Below are 23279 nucleotides of genomic sequence, written 5' to 3'. Positions count from 1 at the left end.
TCCTGTCATCGCCTACAGCATCTATACCTGTGGCTAGGAGGTACATCCAAAACGACAGTATCCACCGGTCTCATGGCACTGTCGGGTCACCGGCGTGCGGTAAAAAAGGCTCGGGAGGAGGCAGAGAGATCGATGGCAATGAAACCACAGGCTGTGCAAGCTCGGGACTCAGACTGGGATTGCGGGTAGACATCCTCGTTCACCAAATGTTATGTTTTAATAAACTTAGACAGACCAGCATTTTAACGTGTCTCTCCTCTCTTTATTTGTACACACACACCTTTTCTGTAAAGCAGCACAAAACAGTTTGCAGCAAGCAGCTTGCGACCGCAGTTGTCACTTAGCAACAGAAACAACACAACAGCGTTCCTTACGAACAGAACTACACAACAGCTCATAGCTGTAACACAAACTATATTACAGTATTACCAAGTTATTTCACAAAAACAAAAATGCATTTTTTGAAATTTTTGTGGCCTTTTTCTATGGGAAATCTTGATATTGATATTGATATTGATATCTTGATGTTATGTTGAAATTTTAATTTGTAGAAGTTGTTGGATGAAAATAGATTAAGAAATTACGGAATAATGTGCATTTGAAAGAACCTAGCCTATGTGGAAAAGTTTAGAGAACATTTGTACCACTAAATATGTGCAAAGGGCCATTTCTGCATTATAAGGGCCACAAGCATGTGGGACCACTCAAATGAAAGCATACAAACTACAGAATTAGTTTCTGCATTGTTGATCATTTAGACACACTATACTGCAAAAATACCACCTTTTTTCCAAGATAAATAATAGCTTAATTATGAATGACATTTTTGGAATTTATGAAGAAAAACAAAATCAATGTAAACTTATTTTATTTACAATTTCCAAAAAGCTAGAAGCGCCGAGCCGATTTGGTTATTAAAATTTGAATTACTCTGCGTTCCTAAATACACTGCGCATACCCGTTCGTGACTTTTCCTAAATATATGTATTAAACATGCCTACAGCGTTTTATCTGCATAAACGCGAAAATAAATAAGTTATAAACACATTTACCTAGAATAGCCAAAATCCGGTTATTTTGACCGGTCATTTAAATACATAATAAATCAAATATAACGCATAATCCTGCCTTCCCTTTACAATACAGTCAGTCTGGCGCTCAAGTGTCGATCTCTACCTGTCTACAGTTTTTCATGTGCTTGAAAAACACACGCATTGTACAGCATTGCAGGTAAGTGTCTTCTTACAACTGTATTCAGATTGAGTGGATACAGTGATTACCCGCAAATAAACATGGATTGGAAACGGAGACTGAAGAGAGCTCGTTTTGGACATGCCGTGTATATGAACATGACTGATTCAGGGGCATCAGTGATACTGGTAATGACAGATCATTCGTGGGTTTGTGCCAGTGCTGTGAAAACATTGTGAGTGAAAAGCCAGGTCCAAATGGCACCGAGTGCTTTTACTCTACTGATCAATACGTGATTGCTACTGCACGTAGTACAGAGTGCAATAGCGCAGGCACATCGCACACAAAATAATAATTCATGGACATTATCAGCGGAGGAGCATTTATTGCAATGCTATATATTAGTGGAGAAAAATAGTTGACCTGGAGAGCGCTGTCAAAATGCAGTGTAAGGTACGAGCTCCTGCAGGGAAAGTGCAGAAACATGTCCTGTGTGGACTGTCCCGAGCTGTCAGGTATGCAGGCTAAATATATAGTAAATCGTTTATTGAAATACAAAACTACAGTGAATAAAAGCCGTGTATGTTGAAAACAAAGTTTACACGATGTTGAAAATGTTTACTTTAGTGTACAGTTATGTTTTGATAAACGCACTAGTTATTTTTGAACTATAAAATACTGCTTTTGAGCATTATTCCAATATTTACATTTACACTTGTTTCATTATCTTATTGTATGCCATTTTTGAGCTTTCTGCTTATTGTAGGCTATATAGTTATTCATGTTTAGACTGCAGTGTGTGCGTTTAGAAAAAAGTGTGTTGTTATTTATAGCAATAATATTAATGTTTTATGATCATATTTCAATTTAAATACTATATTTGTGCTATGTAAATGTTGGATTTGAAGTTCATGAATAAAACTTCTGAGTTTGAATGACCGGCTTTGGCGCTTGTAGCTAGTTCGAAATGTCAGCGCTTCTAGTGTTAAGGTATTAGTCAAAATACAACTTTTAAGACAAACTGGCTGAAAATTGGATACCAGTTGAAAGAGTTATGATCAGTTATTTAAAACTGACTTGGGTTCGAGCATAATTCCCTACTTTGCACAGTCAGGATCTCCTCACAGCAGATCTAGTTTCCAGTGATATATAAAACAATGTTTCTGACTATAACAATGCCAGAGTTATAAATAGATATATCTCTGGGTTGAAAACAATGGGGATAAGTATAATGTGTTAGATGAATAATATAACACACACGACTACTATATACTTTCTATAAATGGACTATATATTTATGCATTTTTTTATTTAACCTGGAAAATATTATTGAAGGTAAAATAAAATATAATATATATGAAATATAATGTATATAATATACAGTTAGTACCATGAATATTTGGACAGTGAAACAATTAACATTTTGGCTGTGTATGCCACCACAATGGATTTGAAAGGAAACAATCATTATGTGCTTGAAGTGTAGACTTTCATCTTTAATTTGAGGGTAGTTACATCCAAATTGGGTGACCAGTGTAGGAATTACACCCATTTGTATAGGTGGTCCCCACAATTTGAGTTCCTCAAAAGTAATTGGACAAACTACCATAAATCATGAATTAAATTATGAGTTACTTGGTTGCACATCCTTTGCAGTCAATGACTGCCTGAAGTCTGGAACCCATAGACATCACGAGATGCTGGGTTTCTTTCCTGGTGATGCTCTGCCAGGCCTGTACTGCAGCTGTCTTCAGTTCCTGCTTGTTCTTTGGGCGTTTTACCTTCAGTTTTGCCTTCAGTAAGTGAAATGCATGCTCAATTGGATTCAGGTCAGGTGACTGACTTGGTCATTGTAGAACATTGGGTTACTTTCCCCGTATGCTTTGAGTCATTGTCCATCTGCACTGTGAAGTGCCATCCAAAGAGTTTTGAAGCATTTGCCTTTTGTCAGCAGTCACATCATCAATAAATTCAAGGGAACCAGTTCCCTTGGCAGCCATACATGCCCATGCCATAACATGTTTCACAAATTAGGTGGTATGCTTCGGATCATGAGCAGTTCCTTCCCTTCTCCATACTCTTCTCTTCCCATCATTCCCAAGTTGATCTTTGTCTTATCTCATGCTGTTCCAGAACTGCACAGGGTTCTTTAGATGTTTTTTGGCAAACTATTCTGGTCTTCCCGTTTCCTGTTTACATCTTGTGGTAAACCCTCTGTATTTACTCTGGTGAAGTCTTCTCTTGATTGTTGACTTTGACACAGATATGCCACATATACCTCCTGGAGGGTGTTCTTGATCTGGCCAACTGTTGTGAAGGGGTTTTTCTTCAACAGGCAAAGAATTCTGTCATCCACCACAGTTGTTTTACATGGTCTTCCGGGTCTTTTGGTGTTCCTGAGCTCACCAGTGCATTCTTTCTTTTAAGAATGTACAAAATAGTTGATTTGGCCACATCTAATGTTTTGCTATCTCTCTGATACCATCTGCTGGTGTCTATGGGTTCAAGACTTCAGGCAGTCATTGACTGCAAAGGATTTGCAACCAAGTATTGAAACTCACAATTTAATTCATGATAATGTTAGTTTGTCCAAATACGTCTGAGCCCCTAAAACGTATCATCTATAAAAATGGGTGTAAATCCTACACTGTTCACCCAATTTGGATGTAAGTACCCTCAAATTAAAGATGACATAAAATGATAACAATTGTGTCACTGTCCAAATTATGGACCTAACTGTATATGAAACTCAATTAACTATAATTATATAATATATATATACACACACACATTATATATATATATACATACATACGTATATATATATATATATATATATATATATATATATACATACATACATACATACATACACACACACACACACACACACACATACACTATATATACACCGATCAGCCATAACATTATGACCACTGACAGGTGAAGTGAATAACACTGATAATCTCGTTATCATGGCACCTGTCAGTGGGTGGCATATATTAGGCAGCAAGTGAACATTTAGTCCTCAAAGTTAATGTGTTTGAAGCAGGAAAAATGTGCACCCGTAAGGATCTGAGCGACTTTGACAAGGGCCAAATTGTGATGGCTAGATGACTGGGTCAGAGCATCTCCAAAACTGCAGCTCTTGTGGGATGTTCCCGGTCTGCAGTGGTCAGTACCTATCAAAAGTGGTCCAAGGAAGGAAAAGCGGTGAACCGGTGACAGGGTCATGGGCGGCCAAGGATCATTGATGCATGTGGGGAGCGAAGGCTGGCCCGTGTGGTCGGATCCAACAGACGAGCTACTGTAGCTCAAATTGCTGAAAAAGTTCATGCTGGTTCTGCTTGAAAGGTGTCAGAACACACAGTGCATTGCAGTTTGTTGCGTATGGGGCTGCGTAGCCGCAGAACAGTCAGGATGCCCATGCCGACCCCTGTCCACTGTTGAAAGCGCCTACAATGGGCACGTGAGCATCAGAACTGGACCATGGAGCAATGGAAGAAGGTGGCCTGGTCTGATGAATCATGAGTTCAAGATGTTGACTTGGGCTCCAAATTCCCCAGATCTCAATCCAATCCAGCATCTGCGGAATGTGCTGGACAAACAAGTCCGATCCATGGAGGCCCCACCTCGCAACTTACAGGATTTAAAGGATCTGCTGCTAACGTCTTGGTGCCAGATAGCACAGCACACCTTCAGAGGTCTAGTGGAGTCCATGCCTCGAAGGGTCAGGGCTGTTTTGGCGGCAAAAGGGGGACCTACACAATATTAGGCAGGTGGTCATAATGTTATGGCTGATCGGTGTATATATTATATTATATTTATATATATATATTATATTTTATATATATATAAAAAGTTACAATTATGTCACCAATAAATTATACAAATTATCAAGACTGAATGATCTAAACTTATTTTGGCATTCTGGATGTGAATACACCTTTACTAATGAGTCGTTAGTTTCCATGTATGTGTATGCAATTGATTTTGCCTGAACGCTTCAGTTTCAGTGGTTTTACAGGTAGGCAGATATGTTAAAATGCAGGCTTAGTTTGACATTAGAATTGGTCTGAAATGGGAACCACATTTAAAAGTCTCACCATCCTCGCCGTTGCACTCCATGCTCCTAACATCCAAGTAGGTTTTGTAGTGCAGGATGGGAAGTAGCTGGGACATGGCCATGGGATTGTGGAAAGTCCCCCGGCCGATCTCAGTCGTCAGTACTTGCATGGCAGAAGAACATAGAGCTCCTTCTGAACCCACAGCCTGCAGAGCCTGACACACAACACAAAAGCATCATTCTCTGCAGAAAACATTCTATGGAGCCGTAATTTTGCACTAGAAAGTCAATTACAGTGCACATACAGTAAGTTATAGCATTCAGATCATTTTAATTTACCCAAGACACTGGGGTTAATTCTTCTCTTTGAAACAAAATCAATTGATCATCATGTCAGTTTTACTTTTCCTACACCATGATTTCCCCTGATCATACCAATCATTTTGGTTTAAGAATGTCTGTTCTACAGGAAAGAGGGTCACACAGTGGACCAAGTTAAGGGCAGGTCCAGATAATGCCTATACAACATTTACTTCCCTGGCTATAACACTACCTAATGTTGCAGAGGTGATTGAAAGAAAGTGCCACTTCTGAAAACATGCACCTGTGCATAGGATTTTAAACGAAACGGTTGTGCCATTCTAGTGGCTAAAGAATATGCAAAAACTAATATTAAAATCAAGCTTTTCCTTTACCTGCACTGCTAATGGTGTGCTAAAGACATTCCCAAACAACCCTGTGTCACTCTGTGAATTCAGGATGTCTTGCTGTGTTGCACTGAGAGCCTTCTCAATCTGACTGCCGTCGTATTGTTCATCCGATTCCTTCAGGCACTGAAAAGCCAGTGCTGCCATGGCCACTGTGTCTGGAAAAAATAACATTATACAGTAACAAATGTTCCGAGTCCCATCTAGCAGTTAGAGACCATTTTGCTGTGGTGAAACAGGTGGCACTAGAAAAGCCCAAAGGCTGTTGCACACTGGATCTGATATGTCATTTGTAGTCTGTCATCCGAAAAATTGTCCGTCAAGGATTTTGCAGATTGCATTTGTTAAAACTGCACCAGGTACACCACATTTCCATTTTTTGTGCTGATATGCATCTCCCAAGCTATGCAACGGTTTCTTTACCTTCTCAACTACAATCAGATTTAAAAAAAAACAACTACACCTTGCACCGCAGAGTGCATGGTCCTGCGTAAACTATTTGAAAGTGCAAATCTTTTTATATAATGTTGGCCACTTTTGCGTTGTTTATGTGTGCTTAAGCAGACTGTAGGAGAATTCTAGCTACATCAATAGATACCATTCCTCCATGATAGCTTGTCATATATTGCCTAAATTGTAGTCTATTTGTTTTGTTGTATAGTTCTGTGTGGTAATACACAGATGATAAGCTTTTCCAGAGGATACAAAGTGCACCAATCCACGTGTCTTTTGTAATGTATGTAAAAATCATTGGAATCGAACTTGTCAAATTTGCAGATGATACTGAAATAGGTGGCTCAGCAGATACAATCTCGGCAACACAGGTTATTCAAAGGGATTTAGATAATATTCAGTTGTGGGCCGACACCTGGCAAATGAAATTCAATGTGGACAAGTGCAAGGTATTACATGCAGGTAACACAAATGTCCACTATAATTACACTATGGGAGGAATAGAACTAGATGAAGTAATGCATGAGAAAGATCTAGGAGTCTATGTGGACTCCTCTCTTTCTCCATCCAAACAATGTGGGGAAACAATAAAAAAGGCAAACAGAATGCTATTGTCAAAAGTGTAGAATTAGAAGTAGAAGTAATGTTAAGACTGTACAATGCGCTAGTTAGAGTTCATCTGGAATACTGTGTACAGTTCTGGGCTCCACACTTCAAGAAGGATATCGCTGCTCTAGAGGCAGTTCAGCAACCAGACATATTCCAGGTTTGAAGGGAATGTCCTACTCAGAGAGACTGAGGGAACTGAACCTTTCCACACTGGAACAGAGGAGACTACATGGGGACTTGATCCAAGTCTTCAAAATCATGAAAGGCATTGACCACCTCAAACCAGAGGAGCTTTTTTAGATCAGCAGGGATACACGCACCCGGGGACACAAATGGAAAGGCATTCAAAATGGAAAACAGGAGACACGTCTTCACACAGAGATTAGTCACAATCTGTAACAAACTCCCCAGCGATGTGGTTGTAGCTGAAAATTTGGGAACATTTAAAAACAGACACCAAACGAGCACAATGGGTTGAATGGCCTCCTCTTGTTTTAAACTTTCTTATGTTCTTACATGGAGCAACATCATTAAAAAAAAAAAAATTATGGCATTTTTTTTTTAACTCTTTCTGCTTTCTGATCTCTATAAGTTAAACTTTTGGAAATTGTATAGAATGTTCTACTTTATAGAAAACGAGGTTGCAAACAATGGCAAATCAGAGAACTGTCGGAAAATTGCAGGCAAAGGATCATTGACCTCTAAGCCTTGTAAGTTGTTCTTACAACATTCACAAAAATTTACCAAAATAATGTCCATCATAAAGAAGTTCAAGACTACTGGAACAATCAAAACAATTCTGTGCTCTGAGATAACTGGTTCATAACCCAAGGGTAATGATTGGAGGTTTCCAAGAGTTTGGCATCATGAGGATACACTGTCACAAAATGAACCAATGCAACATCAGCTGCATGAATCCAATGTTAATAGCAGAGATACAACAAAATAGCCTCTTCTGACAGCACAACACAAAAAGAATTTCCCGACCTGCATTTCAATTTGGGACTTTGTTTTATGGTCCAATAAAAGATGTATAGAGCTTTACTGCCATGCTCATTAGCTTTAGCACTGAAAAAAAATTACCTTATGTTGAGAAGAACATAATTCCCTCTGTGAAATAGGGAGGTGGAAATCCAAAGTGTCGACGAATGAGACAGCACGCCTGTAGAACTGCATGTTTGCAGACCACCATATCTTAGTACTAGTTATCAAACTGACACATAATCACTGCTATACAGGGAAAATTGTATAACAATTCATAAAAAAATTAACAAGCTTATAAGAAAAAAAATATTTCAGACATTTCACAATTTAGGAACATAAAGTTTACAAATGAGAGGAGGCAATTCAACCCATCCAGCTCGTTTGCTGTCCATTAATAACCAAGTGATCCAAGTTCATCAACCCGTTCATAATATCTGGTTCATAAGACCTTATATATTGTTTACTGTATATCTCGTATACAGTGTTGTAAATTGGAATTTGTAAAATGTATTATGCCTTGAACTGCACTGTATTATTGCACTTTATATTGCTCTTGTATTTTGTAAGGGTGTCTGCTAATAAATAAATAATAATAATCTGTCAATTTATATTACCCTGAATACCTACAGCTTCCAATTTTAGGATCAGTCTTTGGTGTGGAACCTTGTCAAAAGGTTTCTGAAAATCACGTGATCTACAGCTGCAGTTGCATGTTCAAAAAACTCAAATTAGTAAGACATGATCTGCCACATCTAAACCCAAGTTGACTATAACAAAGCATATGGTTTTCATTGAGATGCTCTTCTGTTTTCTGTCTAATAATGTTTCCAAAATTTTACAGGTAATGCAGGTGAGATTGATTGGTCTGTAATTTCCTGGCTCAGTTTTGTCCCCTTTTTTGTGGCATGACATTTTCAGTTTTCCAATCAGTTGGTACATCCCCTGTTCTAAGTGTCATTTGGAATATTTTAGTTAGCAGTACTGTTGGAAATATTCCATCTGGTTGTTTTTAATTCTGCTAGTCCCTTTAGTACCTCCTCCTCATTTATCCTGAGTTTGACTGGTCTGATTGTTAACCTGTGGCATGTTATCTGTTTTTTCCTTTGTAAAAACCTCTGTGAAATATTCATTTAGAACATTTGCCACTTCTCGTTTGTTTTCTAAGATACTTCCATTGATACCTTTTAGCTGTTTCACATCCTCCTTGATTGACCTCTTACTGTAATAGTATTGAAAAAAGCTCTCCATTAGTTTTAGCACCAAGAGCTATGTTTCTTCCTATTTCCCTTTTTGCTTTCCTGATCCCTATCTTACGATCTCCTTGCAGTTCTATATATTCTATGTATTTTGTTTTGTCTCTTTTTGTATGCACTATACAACATTACATTTTTTATATTTTTTTGCATACTTCTATTAAACCATTTTGGCAAATGTTTTTTGGTCCTAAGTTTTGATACAAATTTCTCCTGAGGCTCTAGAGTAGCACTTTTCCACCGACAAGGAGCCGGTGCCAGTTCGGAGCCGGTGCCTAATCTGGAACCGTTACACGCTTTTCCACCACAAAAGAACTGGCTCCCGGCCGACACGGAGACGCTTTTTCTGGCACCAAAAACTTGCTGGTCTGGAACCAAAGAACCAGTGATGTCAGGGGGCCGGGGGGCGGGGTACAGAATGCACTACACACATGAAACTCGGCACCTATGTCTATGCCTCTGCATTGAACACAAAACCAGAGAATTAAGTTTGTGGGGTATACGGTTAAGCCGCAATGTTGGATTTAACATGTGTCCGCATGCGAATATGAAAATGGCTACTGCTCCAGTGCCCTGAAACTTTGCATATCTTGCATAGACACTGCTATCTATCACATCTGCAAGAGGCAAGTGACTGCATTCAAAAACATGGCAGCTACAAAAAATTACTGTGCACGAATGCAAAATAAGCGTATTTATTAAAGCATGATAAACTTATGCAAAATTCAAAAACTCACCAAATTCTGTTACAATATGTCACTTATGACAGCAAATATCTTCAGAACTATAGCCTAATGTACTTAAATTGTCAGTGATTAAACTAGTACAAAGATCTGTCAAAGTTGATGAAGCCAAGTTGATAGGACACAAAAACTGGCTGCTGTACACCAACCAGAATGACAGCTTCAAATGTCAGCCACATCATGACATTCCTTATGTAGACCTCTACCTCCATCTTGTGGCCAAACTTGGGAATTGCATTCTGCATTTTGAATAACACAAGAATGAAAACTTCACATATATGCTAGAATTAAGTGAAAAATACAATGGTACCTTACATCACTGAAGCAAGCAATGAGGAAACTGAAATTAAAGTCCACTGAATTAGAATACATACTTCAAATGAAAAAAATGAAAATCACAAATCTATACTACAGTGGATTGAAATTGAAAATTACACATTTAATAACACATGCAATTAAACTACAAATGCCTGCTCAAATCTGAAACCTACTGATACAACATGGAAGCCTTAAAAGTTGTATGTAACTTCTAGTTATTATTATTATTAATATTATTATGTATTTGTTAGCAGACACCCTTATCCAGGGAGACTTTCAAAACATAAGAGCATTGTTGCGGTGTCTGGCAACAGGGACAATGCAACAGTGATTTGGGACCATCATCACAGACTTCATCAATAAGCAGAATTTCCCATCAAACCATTAACATCACCTGAGATTTCCCAACAGTTAATTGATTTGGCCACGACTGCGCCACAAATACCCCCAAAACAACCACATTCATAATCAATAGACTAGCCTATAGTAATTGTTTTTAAAACAAGAATAAAAGTAAAACTAGAAGTTGCATGCAACTTTTAAGGCTTCCATGTTGTATCAGTAGGTTTCAGATTTTAGCAGGCATTTGTAGTTTAAATGCATGTGTTATTAAATGACCAGTGGATCCCCCCCGGCTTTGGCCAGTAGCCCGTCTACTAGTTTAGGGAGATCTGCAACCTGAGCTCCCGGCAGGCAAGATACCATGTGGGTCTCCTTATTACTAGAACACACTGTGTGATCTATGCCTCTATGAATCGAGTCTCCTACTATAACTACCTCCATCTTCCGGGGGGGAGTGGGCACCATGGTGCTCTGGTGCTCAACTGCCCTCCCATCACCCTCTGTGCTGTCACTGTCCAACTCAGTGTCCAGCAGTTGGAACCTGTTGGGCATTTCTAGCTCTTGGGTTGTCTAATGGGTGTGCTCACCCTTTTCTGCAGTTACAACTTACTGCAACCCAGCAGTTGTCTACACTTTACTGCTCTAAGGGCTCAGCCTTCATTTGTTTTGGAGTGCACATCATCTCTCTAATGGGCTGGTTGACCAATTCTTCCAGATCACTAATACAGTGCTAATCAGCAAGCTGAGCTTCAAGATCATGGACTTTGATCTCTAGAACCTCAACATGCTGACAACATTCACAGATGAAATCTTCCCAGTAATTAAGTAATGTTTTTTGAAGTAATATTGCTATTTCACACTAAATGTTCTTATATTTAATATAATATAACCTATAATAGCTTTAGGATAACAACAACTCTTTTTTTGGAATATGGACTTGAGCAACAGCAGTAATGAATGCAAATCGATCATGAAACTGCAATGCATATTTTGCTCTTGTGTACCTACTTGATGAAAAAGTACATTATGCATTTTAAATCTACGATATTCTGCTAAATTACAACCTGATGAAGTACAGTTATAAAATGCTTCTAGTACTATCCGATGGGAAATGGTGATGGGATTATATGAATCAAGACACTTGATTGTTGGACAGTCTGCCAAAACACTCCTAGGAAAAAACACATTAATAATTTATGCATCATACGTTCACACTTCTCACTAGCATTTTTAAAATAAAAGTGAGTATTATACAAGTATTATATAATCCCTCATCAGGCACATGCTTTTAAATATCTGCATTGGGAAACCCCTGGAACCATGACAGTACCCAAGTATACTATGATTATACGACTCAAAAGGAAAAGTTGACCAAGCCCAAAGAGGTCCCCAATTTCTGACACTTTGACAAATATGCAGCAAAAGGAAGGAATTGAAGAAATTGTGTTCCTTTCTATAAAGGGTCTTAAGCAATTCAACAAATAATTCTATATTGTTTTGCACTGCATCTAGTTCTATAAGGGATATTTATATTTGAAGTAGTACACTGAATTAACAATGACCAATGAAAACAATTCTTCAATTCCAAATATTTTCCAAACACAGCAAGGAATAAAAAAGCAATTTCTCTTTCCAGAATTTCCAGAGCTCAAAATCTATGTATTTGTTTATTAGCAGATGCCGTTATCCATGCCAAGGTGCAGTTATTATAATTTATAGTTCTACATACATAATTACAATACAGTAAGCTATAAAGAAGATCAAGTATGATTATTGATAATACTCAATAACTACAATCCTAATAAGATTGAGTCAGTAGAAGACAAATAAATTAAGTGGCAGAACAACAATTTGATCAGGCAATTACATAATTACATTACATAGATATTTGTGCCTAAGTATTATAGATTTAAGGCAGTTTAAGGCAGTGTAGCATTATGATGGGTGTATTTTGATAAGAGCATTTTAACTCTGAGCTGAAGCACTGATCTAAAGAAGACCTCTCCCCCCAAAGTTATCAGATTTCCTTAAAGTGTGGAACTGGTTTACATCAAAGTAACAGTTTTGGGAGGATGGCAACGAGAATAGGCCAAATAGTTTGGAATCCTGCTGTGAGATGTCTGGGGAAGGGGGCCTGTAGGTAATAAAAACTCTTTGAATGGACGAGAGCCGAAATCCCGACACAGAGCTACGAACCTGGGCCAACCGGCATTTCCAAAAGATGGCATGGATTGACATCAGTCATAAATCAAGCCCCCCTCCAATAGGACACTGGGGGCTGAAACCGAAATCCAATATCAAAAACTCAAGAACCAATCATCTATTGATCTGACAGGCGTATAAATGGTAGCGCACGGTCTCTCAAACTCTCTCTCTCTCACACCTGAACCAGTAACTCGCTGCCACAGCTCAACCTGTAGCTCTGTTGCCCGAACCGGAACCAGAAACCAACTAAGTCTTTGCCGGCAACAGAAGAGTTAAACTGGGAGAAGGAGATTGAGCCGTACGAAGAATTCTTTTAAAGGACTTTATTAAATAAAGAACTTTAGAAACTGCGCCTGCCCGCCTGTGCCCACCTGATCAGTGGAGTTTTACAGCTGGACAATTGACTGAATACGAAAGTGTCAGTCATTTTAATAGCTATTTGAGTCTTAAGAAACTTGACCCTTGGAACCGAACAGGGCCCTGCTTTCCTCAAAGACTTTGTCTTCAAGTAACTACGGTGGAAACCCTGCTTACAAAGAAGATTTTGTGCACAACCTTGGAGCCTTCAAACCAGTGGAAAATCTGTTTGAAAAGACTCTACATTCGCGAAACCCCAACTTCCAGGTGCATCGACTGAGTGGAAGTTCTTGTAATAATTTTAGAAATAAAATCTGTCAACGCCGAGAAATATCTTCTCATTCCTGTTTAACTGTTTAGTCTGAAATTGACACAAGTTAATAAACACCAGATTATAGGTGGCCCTGCCTATCCTTAATCATTGAATAATAATCAGTTAAGGGAAATTGTGGTAACAAGTAATGATAGGATCTTTCTCGGCACCTAAACATAAATGAGACTGATATATATATAACGAGAAGTTACCTGACATAAATACTAACCTGCGTAGTTATTTAATGTCTGACTAACAATACTAATGAGAGACTCACCTTCGTCTTACGGTATTGTAGTTAATGTGTTTATAACCTTTTTTGTTTAACGATTTGTGTGTTATCATATGCGATCCCATGGTCTTTGATTTGGTCACAGAAGTGATTTGTCTTTGATTTGTTGATCTAGAGTTGAATTTTAATTAGTTTTTCCCTTTTGTATGATTAGTGTAGTGCTACATTTAGTCTTTGTTTTTGAATAAATTTTATAATTTATATCTTTGGAATTGGTGTCTGTCCAATTATTACAGAAATTGAGTTCTACAAGATTCCAGGATTCGTTATAAGGTGATACTATAAATTCAATTCTTTAATTGAAATGTATAAGTGTACCTTACGCTACAGTAGTAATGTATTACATTTTAACACAAAGTTGTGTATTAGTTCTTGAAGTGCATGAAAATGATTTAGAAATTGGGTTGCATTCTGGTAATGTACATTTTCATAGTTCTGAACAGATCTGCACCGATTCTGACCATTCTGCCAATTCACAATATTTGTGTAGATTCTGTGCAGAATTATGTAGATCTGCGTTTACCGAACATGACCTCAAGTTTCACCTTGGGAAATGAACATCAAATAGCGTGTACATAGCGCAGCAAATCAAAGCACAGTGGGGGAGTAAGGTTGTATCCAATAGTTCAGTAATTTCACAACACCGATTTGCGTGGGGGCGGGCAAATGCGATTGTTTCTTATTTTGGCTTATTCTCTTGGCCACGGGAATGATGGTCCAGAGCCGGTCCGGACTGTCAAACCCCAAAAAGTAATACGGCTCCCTGTACCACCTACGCAGATTTTTAAGAGCAAGGTCTAGCTTGGCTAGTTGAATCTCCTGAATGTCGGATGGAATGCGATTTTGTAAGCTTCGGATGACCGACGACTGTGAGACTTAATTGAGTGATCCGATATGTGTGCCGCGGAAGAAGATGGATATTTGATTAGACGAATGAGTGTCGTGTTATAATGTGTCTGATTTATCATTGAACGGAGTATCCATAGGTGTGACTCCTGGAGTAACAGAGTTGTGTGACAGGGCGAGAGTTCATGGGAATGGGCGAGTAGGTTTGAAATAATTTCCGAGACCGCATTGGCAGTGGCGCACAGCAGGGGGACACCGGTTGGAGGAAGGGTTAGAACGGGTCTGCAGAAAACACGCTGCTGGTTGCGAAGAGGTCCTGTACTACGGGGTTGCCTAGAAGATCACAGGAGACCGGTAGGCAGCAACGCACAGCAGAGGGACACCTGTTGGAGGAAAGGGTTAGATGGGTGTGTAGGAATGCACTGGTGGCTGCTCAGAGGTCCTACAAGGGAAGCGGTAGAGATCGGCATCTCAGAGGAAGGGCAAAAAGGAGAAGGAAATCAGCATGAAAACAAGTCTCATGTTGCGTGGTCACACGGTTCAAGACCACCAGTGCGGACGTTTTGTTGCTCGAGCACCTGCGAGGAGGGGGCTGCGGGGGATGTTAGGGAACCGAGAAAGCCAAATGGTGCTGCCGCCAGGAGAGAGAATGGGCCGCATGGGGCCAACGGCGCAGAGGGTCTTGGCTATGAGGGCCACAGGTGGAAAAAGTGCCGCACACGATGGGGGTCGCACGAGGTCCCATGGCAATAAGTGCCGCTGGCGATGGGAGCCGCACGAGGGCCGTGTGATGTTGGCAGGTGGGGCGGGGGGGTTAGAGCACCAAGTAGGGCTATGAAAAACGGGGCTGTAGGTGAGGGGAAGAGAGGGAGGGCCACATGGGGGCCAATGGCGCAGAGGGTCGTGGCTATCAGGGCCATGGGCAGGGAGGTCCGCGAGGGTCACTGGTGGAAAGGGGCCGCACGTGATGTGGGTGCTGCTGGTGATGTGGGCCACACGAGGGCCATGTATGATGGCGGGAAACGCAAAGTGGGGGGGGAGCACCAAGCAGGGCTGCAGGAGGGTAGGTAGACAGCGGAAGCTAAAATGGATAGAGACAGGAGGGAGCAGGGAGGATAGAGGAAGAGGACGTAGAGTAGACGTGGAGGATGGTGCTGGGCCCGGGGTAGTGGAGGGGGAAGAGGAGGGGAAAGGTGGAGGAGGAGCGAGGGGGGGAAGTCAAGGATGCTAGACAGGAACAAAGAATGCTAAAACATATAAACAGCGGCGGTGGGGGACAGTGGGCAGGAGCCACCGCGGGAGGGAAATGAGTTTTGGACAGCGGGGAAGAACCAGGAAATGAGGATCGTGGTGCCAAAGGATCCGGATGCAGAGATATGCAGAGGATCGGGAGCACGGCAAGGCGAGAAGGCGATGGAGGAACGCAGGTTCCTGGAAGAGACAGGCGACGAATCCATGGTGAAGAATGCATTGACGTAAGCAATCATCCGGATGAAAGGCAGGAGAGCGAAAGAAGTGACGCAGGTGAGCAGAGCGATGGGCTACCGGGTGTGGGCGGTGCGCTTGAATGATGCAAGAGAATGAAGCGCTGGGGGTATTTATGCGCTTTGACTGGAAGTGATTGTGATGACATCGGAGTTGTTCACTACCGAAATTAATTTATAAATTTCACTGATAGAATTGCATTCTCTTTACGTTCACAAGAGTCTCAAATTGACAGGAGGGCATTTTGTAATGCAATAAAGTAATCACACAATATCAAGTTCAGATTAACCATGTATTAGCTGTATAGTAGGGGTGTAACGGTTTGCAAAAGTCATGGTTCAGTACGTACCTCAGATTTTAAGTCACGGTTCGGTATGATTTCGGTACAGTGGAAAAAAAAACATGCAAAACATAACATTTATTTTTATTTATTATGAAGTTATAAACTTGTAAACAGTGGCTAATTGGCCATAATTCCCTGAACAAAGGAAGATGCATAAAGGTACATATCTTTCTTTCTTAAATAAAAACATACTTAGGTCTAGGCATAGGCGCTGACTACATGTGGGCTCAAGGGCTGAAATTTTGATAAGGTACTTAATCATTCACATTTGTGGTTTTAGGAGGCCTAAGTGCGTTCACATATGCAGGCGAAAAGGAGACCTTAAAGGAAATGCATGGCGTGAATTAATCAAATCTTCTCAAACAAACCAGTTACGCATGACATTAGGTCTGCTTACAGGTGTATGCGATGTATTTATAAATATTACAACTTATTAATATTGATATATATATACTCAGCAAAAAATGAAACACCCCTTTTTCAGGACACTGTATTTTAAAGATAATTTTGTAAAATCCAAATAACTTTACAGATCTTTATTGTAAAGGGTTTAAACAATGTTTTCCATGCTTGTTCAATGAACCATAAACAATTAATGAACATGCACCTGTGGAATGGTCGTTAAGACACTAACAGCTTACAGATGGTAGGCAATTAAGGTCAGTTATAAAAACTTAGGACACTAATGCCCCGTTTCCACTGGTGGACGCGTTCAGACGCATCCAGACGCATCCGTGTTTTGTGGAAGGTTAACTTATCTGCTGTCAGACGTGGCCGTAAGCATCCATCACACCCACCAAGGAAATATGTCCGCTTCTGAAAGCGGACATGTGTGCTTGACTTGTAGACAGACAGGGAAGAGATCAGATACATTATGTCAGAAGATATAATCTCAAGTGCTGTGTGGGATCACGAAGATCACATACAGAAACAATGACTGCTTACAGTTAATATCTGAGTGTATTATAAACTTGGATTTCACAGGACCGGTGCAGTGCCTGACTAGTTAAAAATAAACTGAAGGATAATAATCGGATCATAGCAGCTGATTTTATTAATATTTTATGAACAAATGGATGGTGTTTCAGGCTGTGGTTTTGTGAATGCTGTGCAGGGACAATCTGAGACAATCAGTAGGAAGGCAAACACAATTAAGTTAACATGTGCCCATTTACAAGTTAAATTAATGAATAAATACAGCAGATCTGGGTTAAATTATAACCTGCTATATTGTAGCTGGATGTTTAATCGTGAAACTTGTGTATTTTGTTTCAACTGTAACTTAATAAAAATAATATAAATAATAGGGCAAAAAGTGTTGTTTGCAGTTACAAATCTGTAGTAAGAGTAATAAGTTAAGGGAGTCAAGTTGTGCTATTTAATATGCATATCTACTTGCACATATCTTGATGATGTTTACAATAATAAAAAATAATAATAAATAGCAAATATTTATTTTATTATTGTACATGGAAACGTTGTCTTACGTTAATGTAATACTTGTCTGACTATAATGTTGTCTATACGTACGTTTAGCTCTTCTTAATATCTTTTAACAGAAAAGTATTTATTAGGCTGTCTCCAATCACGTAAAGCACAAAGAATAAAATAGACACAAAAGTCATTTCCACACCAGGCTCTATCGCTCGTAGTGTTGTTTTCGGTCTTTGTTTTTAAAACGAAACATTGACGTTTTTTAATCTTTAAAATACAGACAGTGTTAATAAACGGATGTTTAAAAGTAAATGTTTTAAAGTTCGTTCTTTTTACAACTTACTGTAATAAACTACGTTATGAACTCGTCTGTCTGAAAAAATAATATATATATATATATATATATATATATATATATACACTCACCTAAAGGATTATTAGGAACACCTGTTCAATTTCTCATTAATGCAATTATCTAACCAACCAATCACATGGCAGTTGCTTCAATGCATTTAGGGGTGTGGTCCTGGTCAAGACAATCTCCTGAACTCCAAACTGAATGTCTGAATGGGAAAGAAAGGTGATTTAAGCTATTTTGAGCGTGGCATGGTTGTTGGTGCCAGACGGGCCGGTCTGAGTATTTCACAATCTGCTCAGTTACTGGGATTTTCACGCACAACCATTTCTAGGGTTTACAAAGAATGGTGTGAAAAGGGAAAAACATCCAGTATGCGGCAGTCCTGTGGGCGAAAATGCCTTGTTGATGCTAGAGGTCAGAGGAGAATGGGCCGACTGATTCAAGCTGATAGAAGAGCAACTTTGACTGAAATAACCACTCGTTACAACCGAGGTATGCAGCAAAGCATTTGTGAAGCCACAACACGTACAACCTTGAGGCGGATGGGCTACAACAGCAGAAGACCCCACCGGGTACCACTCATCTCCACTACAAATAGGAAAAAGAGGCTACAATTTGCACAAGCTCACCAAAATTGGACAGTTGAAGACTGGAAAAATGTTGCCTGGTCTGATGAGTCTCGATTTCTGTTGAGACATTCAGATGGTAGAGTCAGAATTTGGCGTAAACAGAATGAGAACATGGATCCATCATGCCTTGTTACCACTGTGCAGGCTGGTGGTGGTGGTGTAATGGTGTGGGGGATGTTTTCTTGGCACACTTTAAGCCCCTTAGTGCCAATTGGGCATCGTTTAAATGCCACGGCCTACCTGAGCATTGTTTCTGACCATGTCCATCCCTTTATGACCACCATGTACCCATCCTCTGATGGCTACTTCCAGCAGGATAATGCACCATGTCACAAAGGTCCAATCATTTCAAATTGGTTTCTTGAACATGACAATGAGTTCACTGTACTAAACTGGCCCCCACAGTCACCAGATCTCAACCCAATAGAGCATCTTTGGGATGTGGTGGAACGGGAGCTTCGTGCCCTGGATGTGCATCCCACAAATCTCCATCAACTGCAAGATGCTATCCTATCAATATGGGCCAACATTTCTAAAGAATGCTTTCAGCACCTTGTTGAATCAATGCCACGTAGAATTAAGGCAGTTCTGAAGGCGAAAGGGGGTCAAACACAGTATTAGTATGGTGTTCCTAATAATCCTTTAGGTGAGTGTATATATATATGTAGCGTAAGGTACACTTATAAATTTCAATTTAAGAAGTGAATTTATAGTATCACCTTATCACGAATCCTGGAATCTTGTAGAACTCAATTTCTGTAATAATTGGACGCAGACACCAATTCCAAAGATATAAATTGTCAAATTTATTCAAAAACAAAGACTAAATGTAGCACTACACTAATTATACAAAAGGGAAAAACTAATTAAAAATTCAACTCTAGATCAACAAATCAAAGACAAATCACTTCCGTGACCAAATCAAAGACCATGGGATCGCATATGATAACACACAAATCGTTAAACAAAAAAGGTTATAAACACATTGACTACAATACCGGTTAGTAAGACGAAGGTGAGTCTCTCGTTAGTATTGTTAGTCAGACATTAAATAACTACGCAGGTTAGTATTTATGTCAGGTAACTTCTCGTTATATATATATCAGTCTCATTTACGTTTAAGTGCCGAGAAAGATCCTATCATTACTTGTTACCACAATTTCCCTTAACTGATTATTATTCAATGATTAAGGATAGGCAGGGCCACCAATAATCTAACGTCTATTAACTTGTGTCAATTTCAGACTAAACAGTTAAACAGGAATGAGAAGATATTTCTCGGCGTTGACAGATTTTATTTCTAAAATTATCAACACAACAGTTTAATGCAACACACATTTATATTTAAGAAAACTAAATGATATTACACATTCTAGAGTTATGAATCACAGATTAACATTTCTAATTGATTTCTCAAATGTCATGAATCATGAACTCCAAACTGTTAAACTTATCTGAACTTCGTCGCAGAGAGGCCTCTCTGTCTTCGGGCTCAGATAACGGCACACAGCACGAGGTCCCTGTGGTTTGGAACAAAGGCAGTCCGGTTCGGCTTTGTCCAAGAACTTCCACTCAGTCGATGCACCTGGAAGTTGGGGTTTCGCGAATGTAGAGTCTTTTCCAAACAGATTTTCCACTGGTTTGAAGGCTCCAAGGTTGTGCACAAAATCTTCTTTGTAAGCAGGGTTCCACCGTAGTTACTTGAAGACAAAGTCTTTCAGGAAAGCAGGGCCCTGTTTGTTCCAAGGGTCAAGTTTCTTAAGACAAAATAGCTATTTAAATGACTGAACACTTTCGTATACAGTCGACTTAGTCAATTGTCCAGCTGTAAAACTCCACTGATCAGGTGGGCACAAGCGGGCAGCGCAGTCTGTAAAGTTCTTTATTTAATAAAGTCCTTTAAAAGAATTCTTCGTACGGCTCAATCTCCTTCTCCCAGGTTAACTCTTCTGTTGCCGGCAAAGACTTGGTTGGTTTCTGGTTCCGGTTCTGGCAACAGAGCTACAGGTTGAGCTGTGGCAGCGAGTTTCTGGTTCAGTTGAGAGAGAGAGAGAGAAAGAGAGCCTGTGCGCTGTTCCTTATAGTCTGTCAGATCAATAGATGATTGGTTCTTTAAATTTTGAGATTGGATTTCGGTTTCAGCCCCCAGTGTCCTATTGGAGGGGGGCTTGATTTATGACTGATGTCAATCCATGCCATCTTTTGGAAAAGCCGGTTGGCCCGGGTTCGTAGCTCTATGTCGGGATTTCGGCTCTCGTCCACTTCAAAGAGTTTTTATGACCTACAGGCCCCTTTCTCCAGACATTTCATAGCAGGATTCCAACCTATTTGGCCTCTTCTCGGTGCCATCCTCCCCAAAACTGTCACTTTGATGCAAACCAGTTCCAAGCTGATGAGCTAAGTAAATCTGATAACTTTGGGGGGGGAGAGGTCTTCTTTAGATCAGTGCTTCAGCTCAGAGCCCAAATGCTCTTATCAAAATACACCCAACATAACGCTACATACCCCCTTTCTTGAATGGGACTGAGGTCGACTAGGACGTTATCCCCTTCAAGACAAAATAAGACGTTAAGCATTTATCTCAAAGTTATGTAACAGAATTCAACAGTGGACTTCACCATTCATGACCCCGAGAAATCAAAGAAAACAAACTAATAGTTCATTATTTAAGCAGAATGTATTCCAATCAAATTGACAATCCTATACTAGCACATATACAGGTTACATATTATAACACAAGTACATTAAAACAAAAAACAAAAGAAAACAATTGGTATTAGTATTACTCAGTATACTGAGTATGGTTACTGACGGTAACCAATAGGGGGAAGTTGATTAACAGAGGGAGGTGACAGGGAATTCAAGTGTTATTCAGGCACCTGACCTTCACTATATCTATAATAGTTGGTAGGGACCTGGGTTCAAATGGTTGGCTTACATGGTAAGCCGGTGCCCCCTTTAGGGACATGCACAAAAATGGTCTCATTGGGAAGTTGTACCTTGGTGGCTGTATCATATCTGTCATTCAATTCCACCTGCTTTGGTGATTCAACTTGAGCCCACAACCTGTTCAATAGATCCTGACCAATGATCAACTTCTCTGTTTCAAATTTGGAAATATAAACTGGATGAACCAACTTAATCTTCCCAAAGGTGAACTCTAACAACGCCTTTCGAGTGAGCTGTGCCTTAGTCTCTGTGTAACTTGTAATGTTCACACTACAAGCTTCCACTTTCAGTCGTTGGTCTGAGGTTTCCATAATTTGTTTCAGGTTGCCAAATGTGGTGGCAGACATTAAACAAATTTCAGCCCCAGTGTCCAACAAGGCTTCACACTCCCACACATTCTCAATGGTCACTTCTATGTAAACTTGCTTGGCTCTGCCTCTCTGTGTCAGATCACCCAGTAACATCACCAAAGGTTCAGCTTGCCTGCAGGCAACTTCCCCCACTGGGAGGTCCCAGTGGGCTGATGTGTCAGAGAAACCCCCCAGCTGTTCCTCACATCCAATCAAAAACACGGAGGCGGGGACAGGGGGTGGTTCCAGAGCTAGTCATGCCTCAGGTGGCGAGTCCAGCCCTTTACCCTGGCTACTAACTTCCAGTTTGGGAAGAGGGGGCAAAGGGAGCAGAGCTAAGCGTAGCAGTAGCTCAGAAACTGCAACATTGCTCAGAGACTGAGTTAACCCATCTGGGCTAGGAGCAGATTTCTTTCCTTTATACTTTTTCTTGTACCTTGTTTTACTCTTACTCCACTTAGGATTTTCTTTCTTTTTTTATTGTAAGCCTGGGTGTCTTGGGTTCCATCCTTGGGAGGTTCTTTCCTTCTTTGAATCTCTGTCCCCTCTAACTCCAGTGGAGAACTAGGTCTCTCAGAACACCTTGCCAGTACTTGGGTGCTTGAATCTTTACGATCAGAGGTGCTATTGTACTTGCTTTCCCAAGCTTTCTGTGCCATTTTACGAATTTCAGCTATGTTCATATACGTTGCGTCTGCATGTAATATGATCATTTCCTTAATCGTTGGGAACAAATTAGCAACAAACAACCCTTTAAAGCTCACCTCTTCCTCGGCCCCGTGTCGATCTTGACCCGCAAAATAGGTTTTCCTAAGCTTTTCATAGTAATCACGGGGGGACTCATGCTTACCCTGTTTGATCTGGTGTGCGGCAGTCACTGCTGCCACTGGATCAATGAACCTGGAATAGTCCCTAACTAATGCTCTGCACAAGCGTTGAAAACTATCGCAGACCATGGACCCTTGCCTCTCCATCCAAGAATGGACTTGGCGAGAGGTAGTTTTGCGGATTAGGAGAACCTTTTCCTTCTCCGTAGCCTCAGGATAGAAACG

At 40.1% G+C, this 23279-nt stretch overlaps 1 protein-coding gene across 1 annotated transcript in view; it reads right to left on the bottom strand.

Moving 5' to 3' along the window:
• tcn2 (transcobalamin II) overlaps positions 1-23279 on the bottom strand; it is a 51772-nt gene that overhangs the window by 5421 nt on the left and 23072 nt on the right. The window contains exons 6-7 of the mRNA XM_066689771.1: positions 5953-6122; positions 5298-5472 (exon numbers count right to left, since the gene is read on the bottom strand). Coding sequence (XP_066545868.1) covers positions 5298-5472; positions 5953-6122 — 345 coding nt within the window. The remainder of the gene's footprint in view (positions 1-5297; positions 5473-5952; positions 6123-23279) is intronic.

This window comes from Amia ocellicauda, chromosome 17 (genome assembly GCF_036373705.1).
Source record: "Amia ocellicauda isolate fAmiCal2 chromosome 17, fAmiCal2.hap1, whole genome shotgun sequence".
Taxonomy (NCBI): Eukaryota; Metazoa; Chordata; class Actinopteri; order Amiiformes; family Amiidae; genus Amia; species Amia ocellicauda.
The sequence above is the reverse complement of the archived record's forward strand: the minus strand, read 5'-3'. Positions and strand labels throughout refer to the sequence as shown.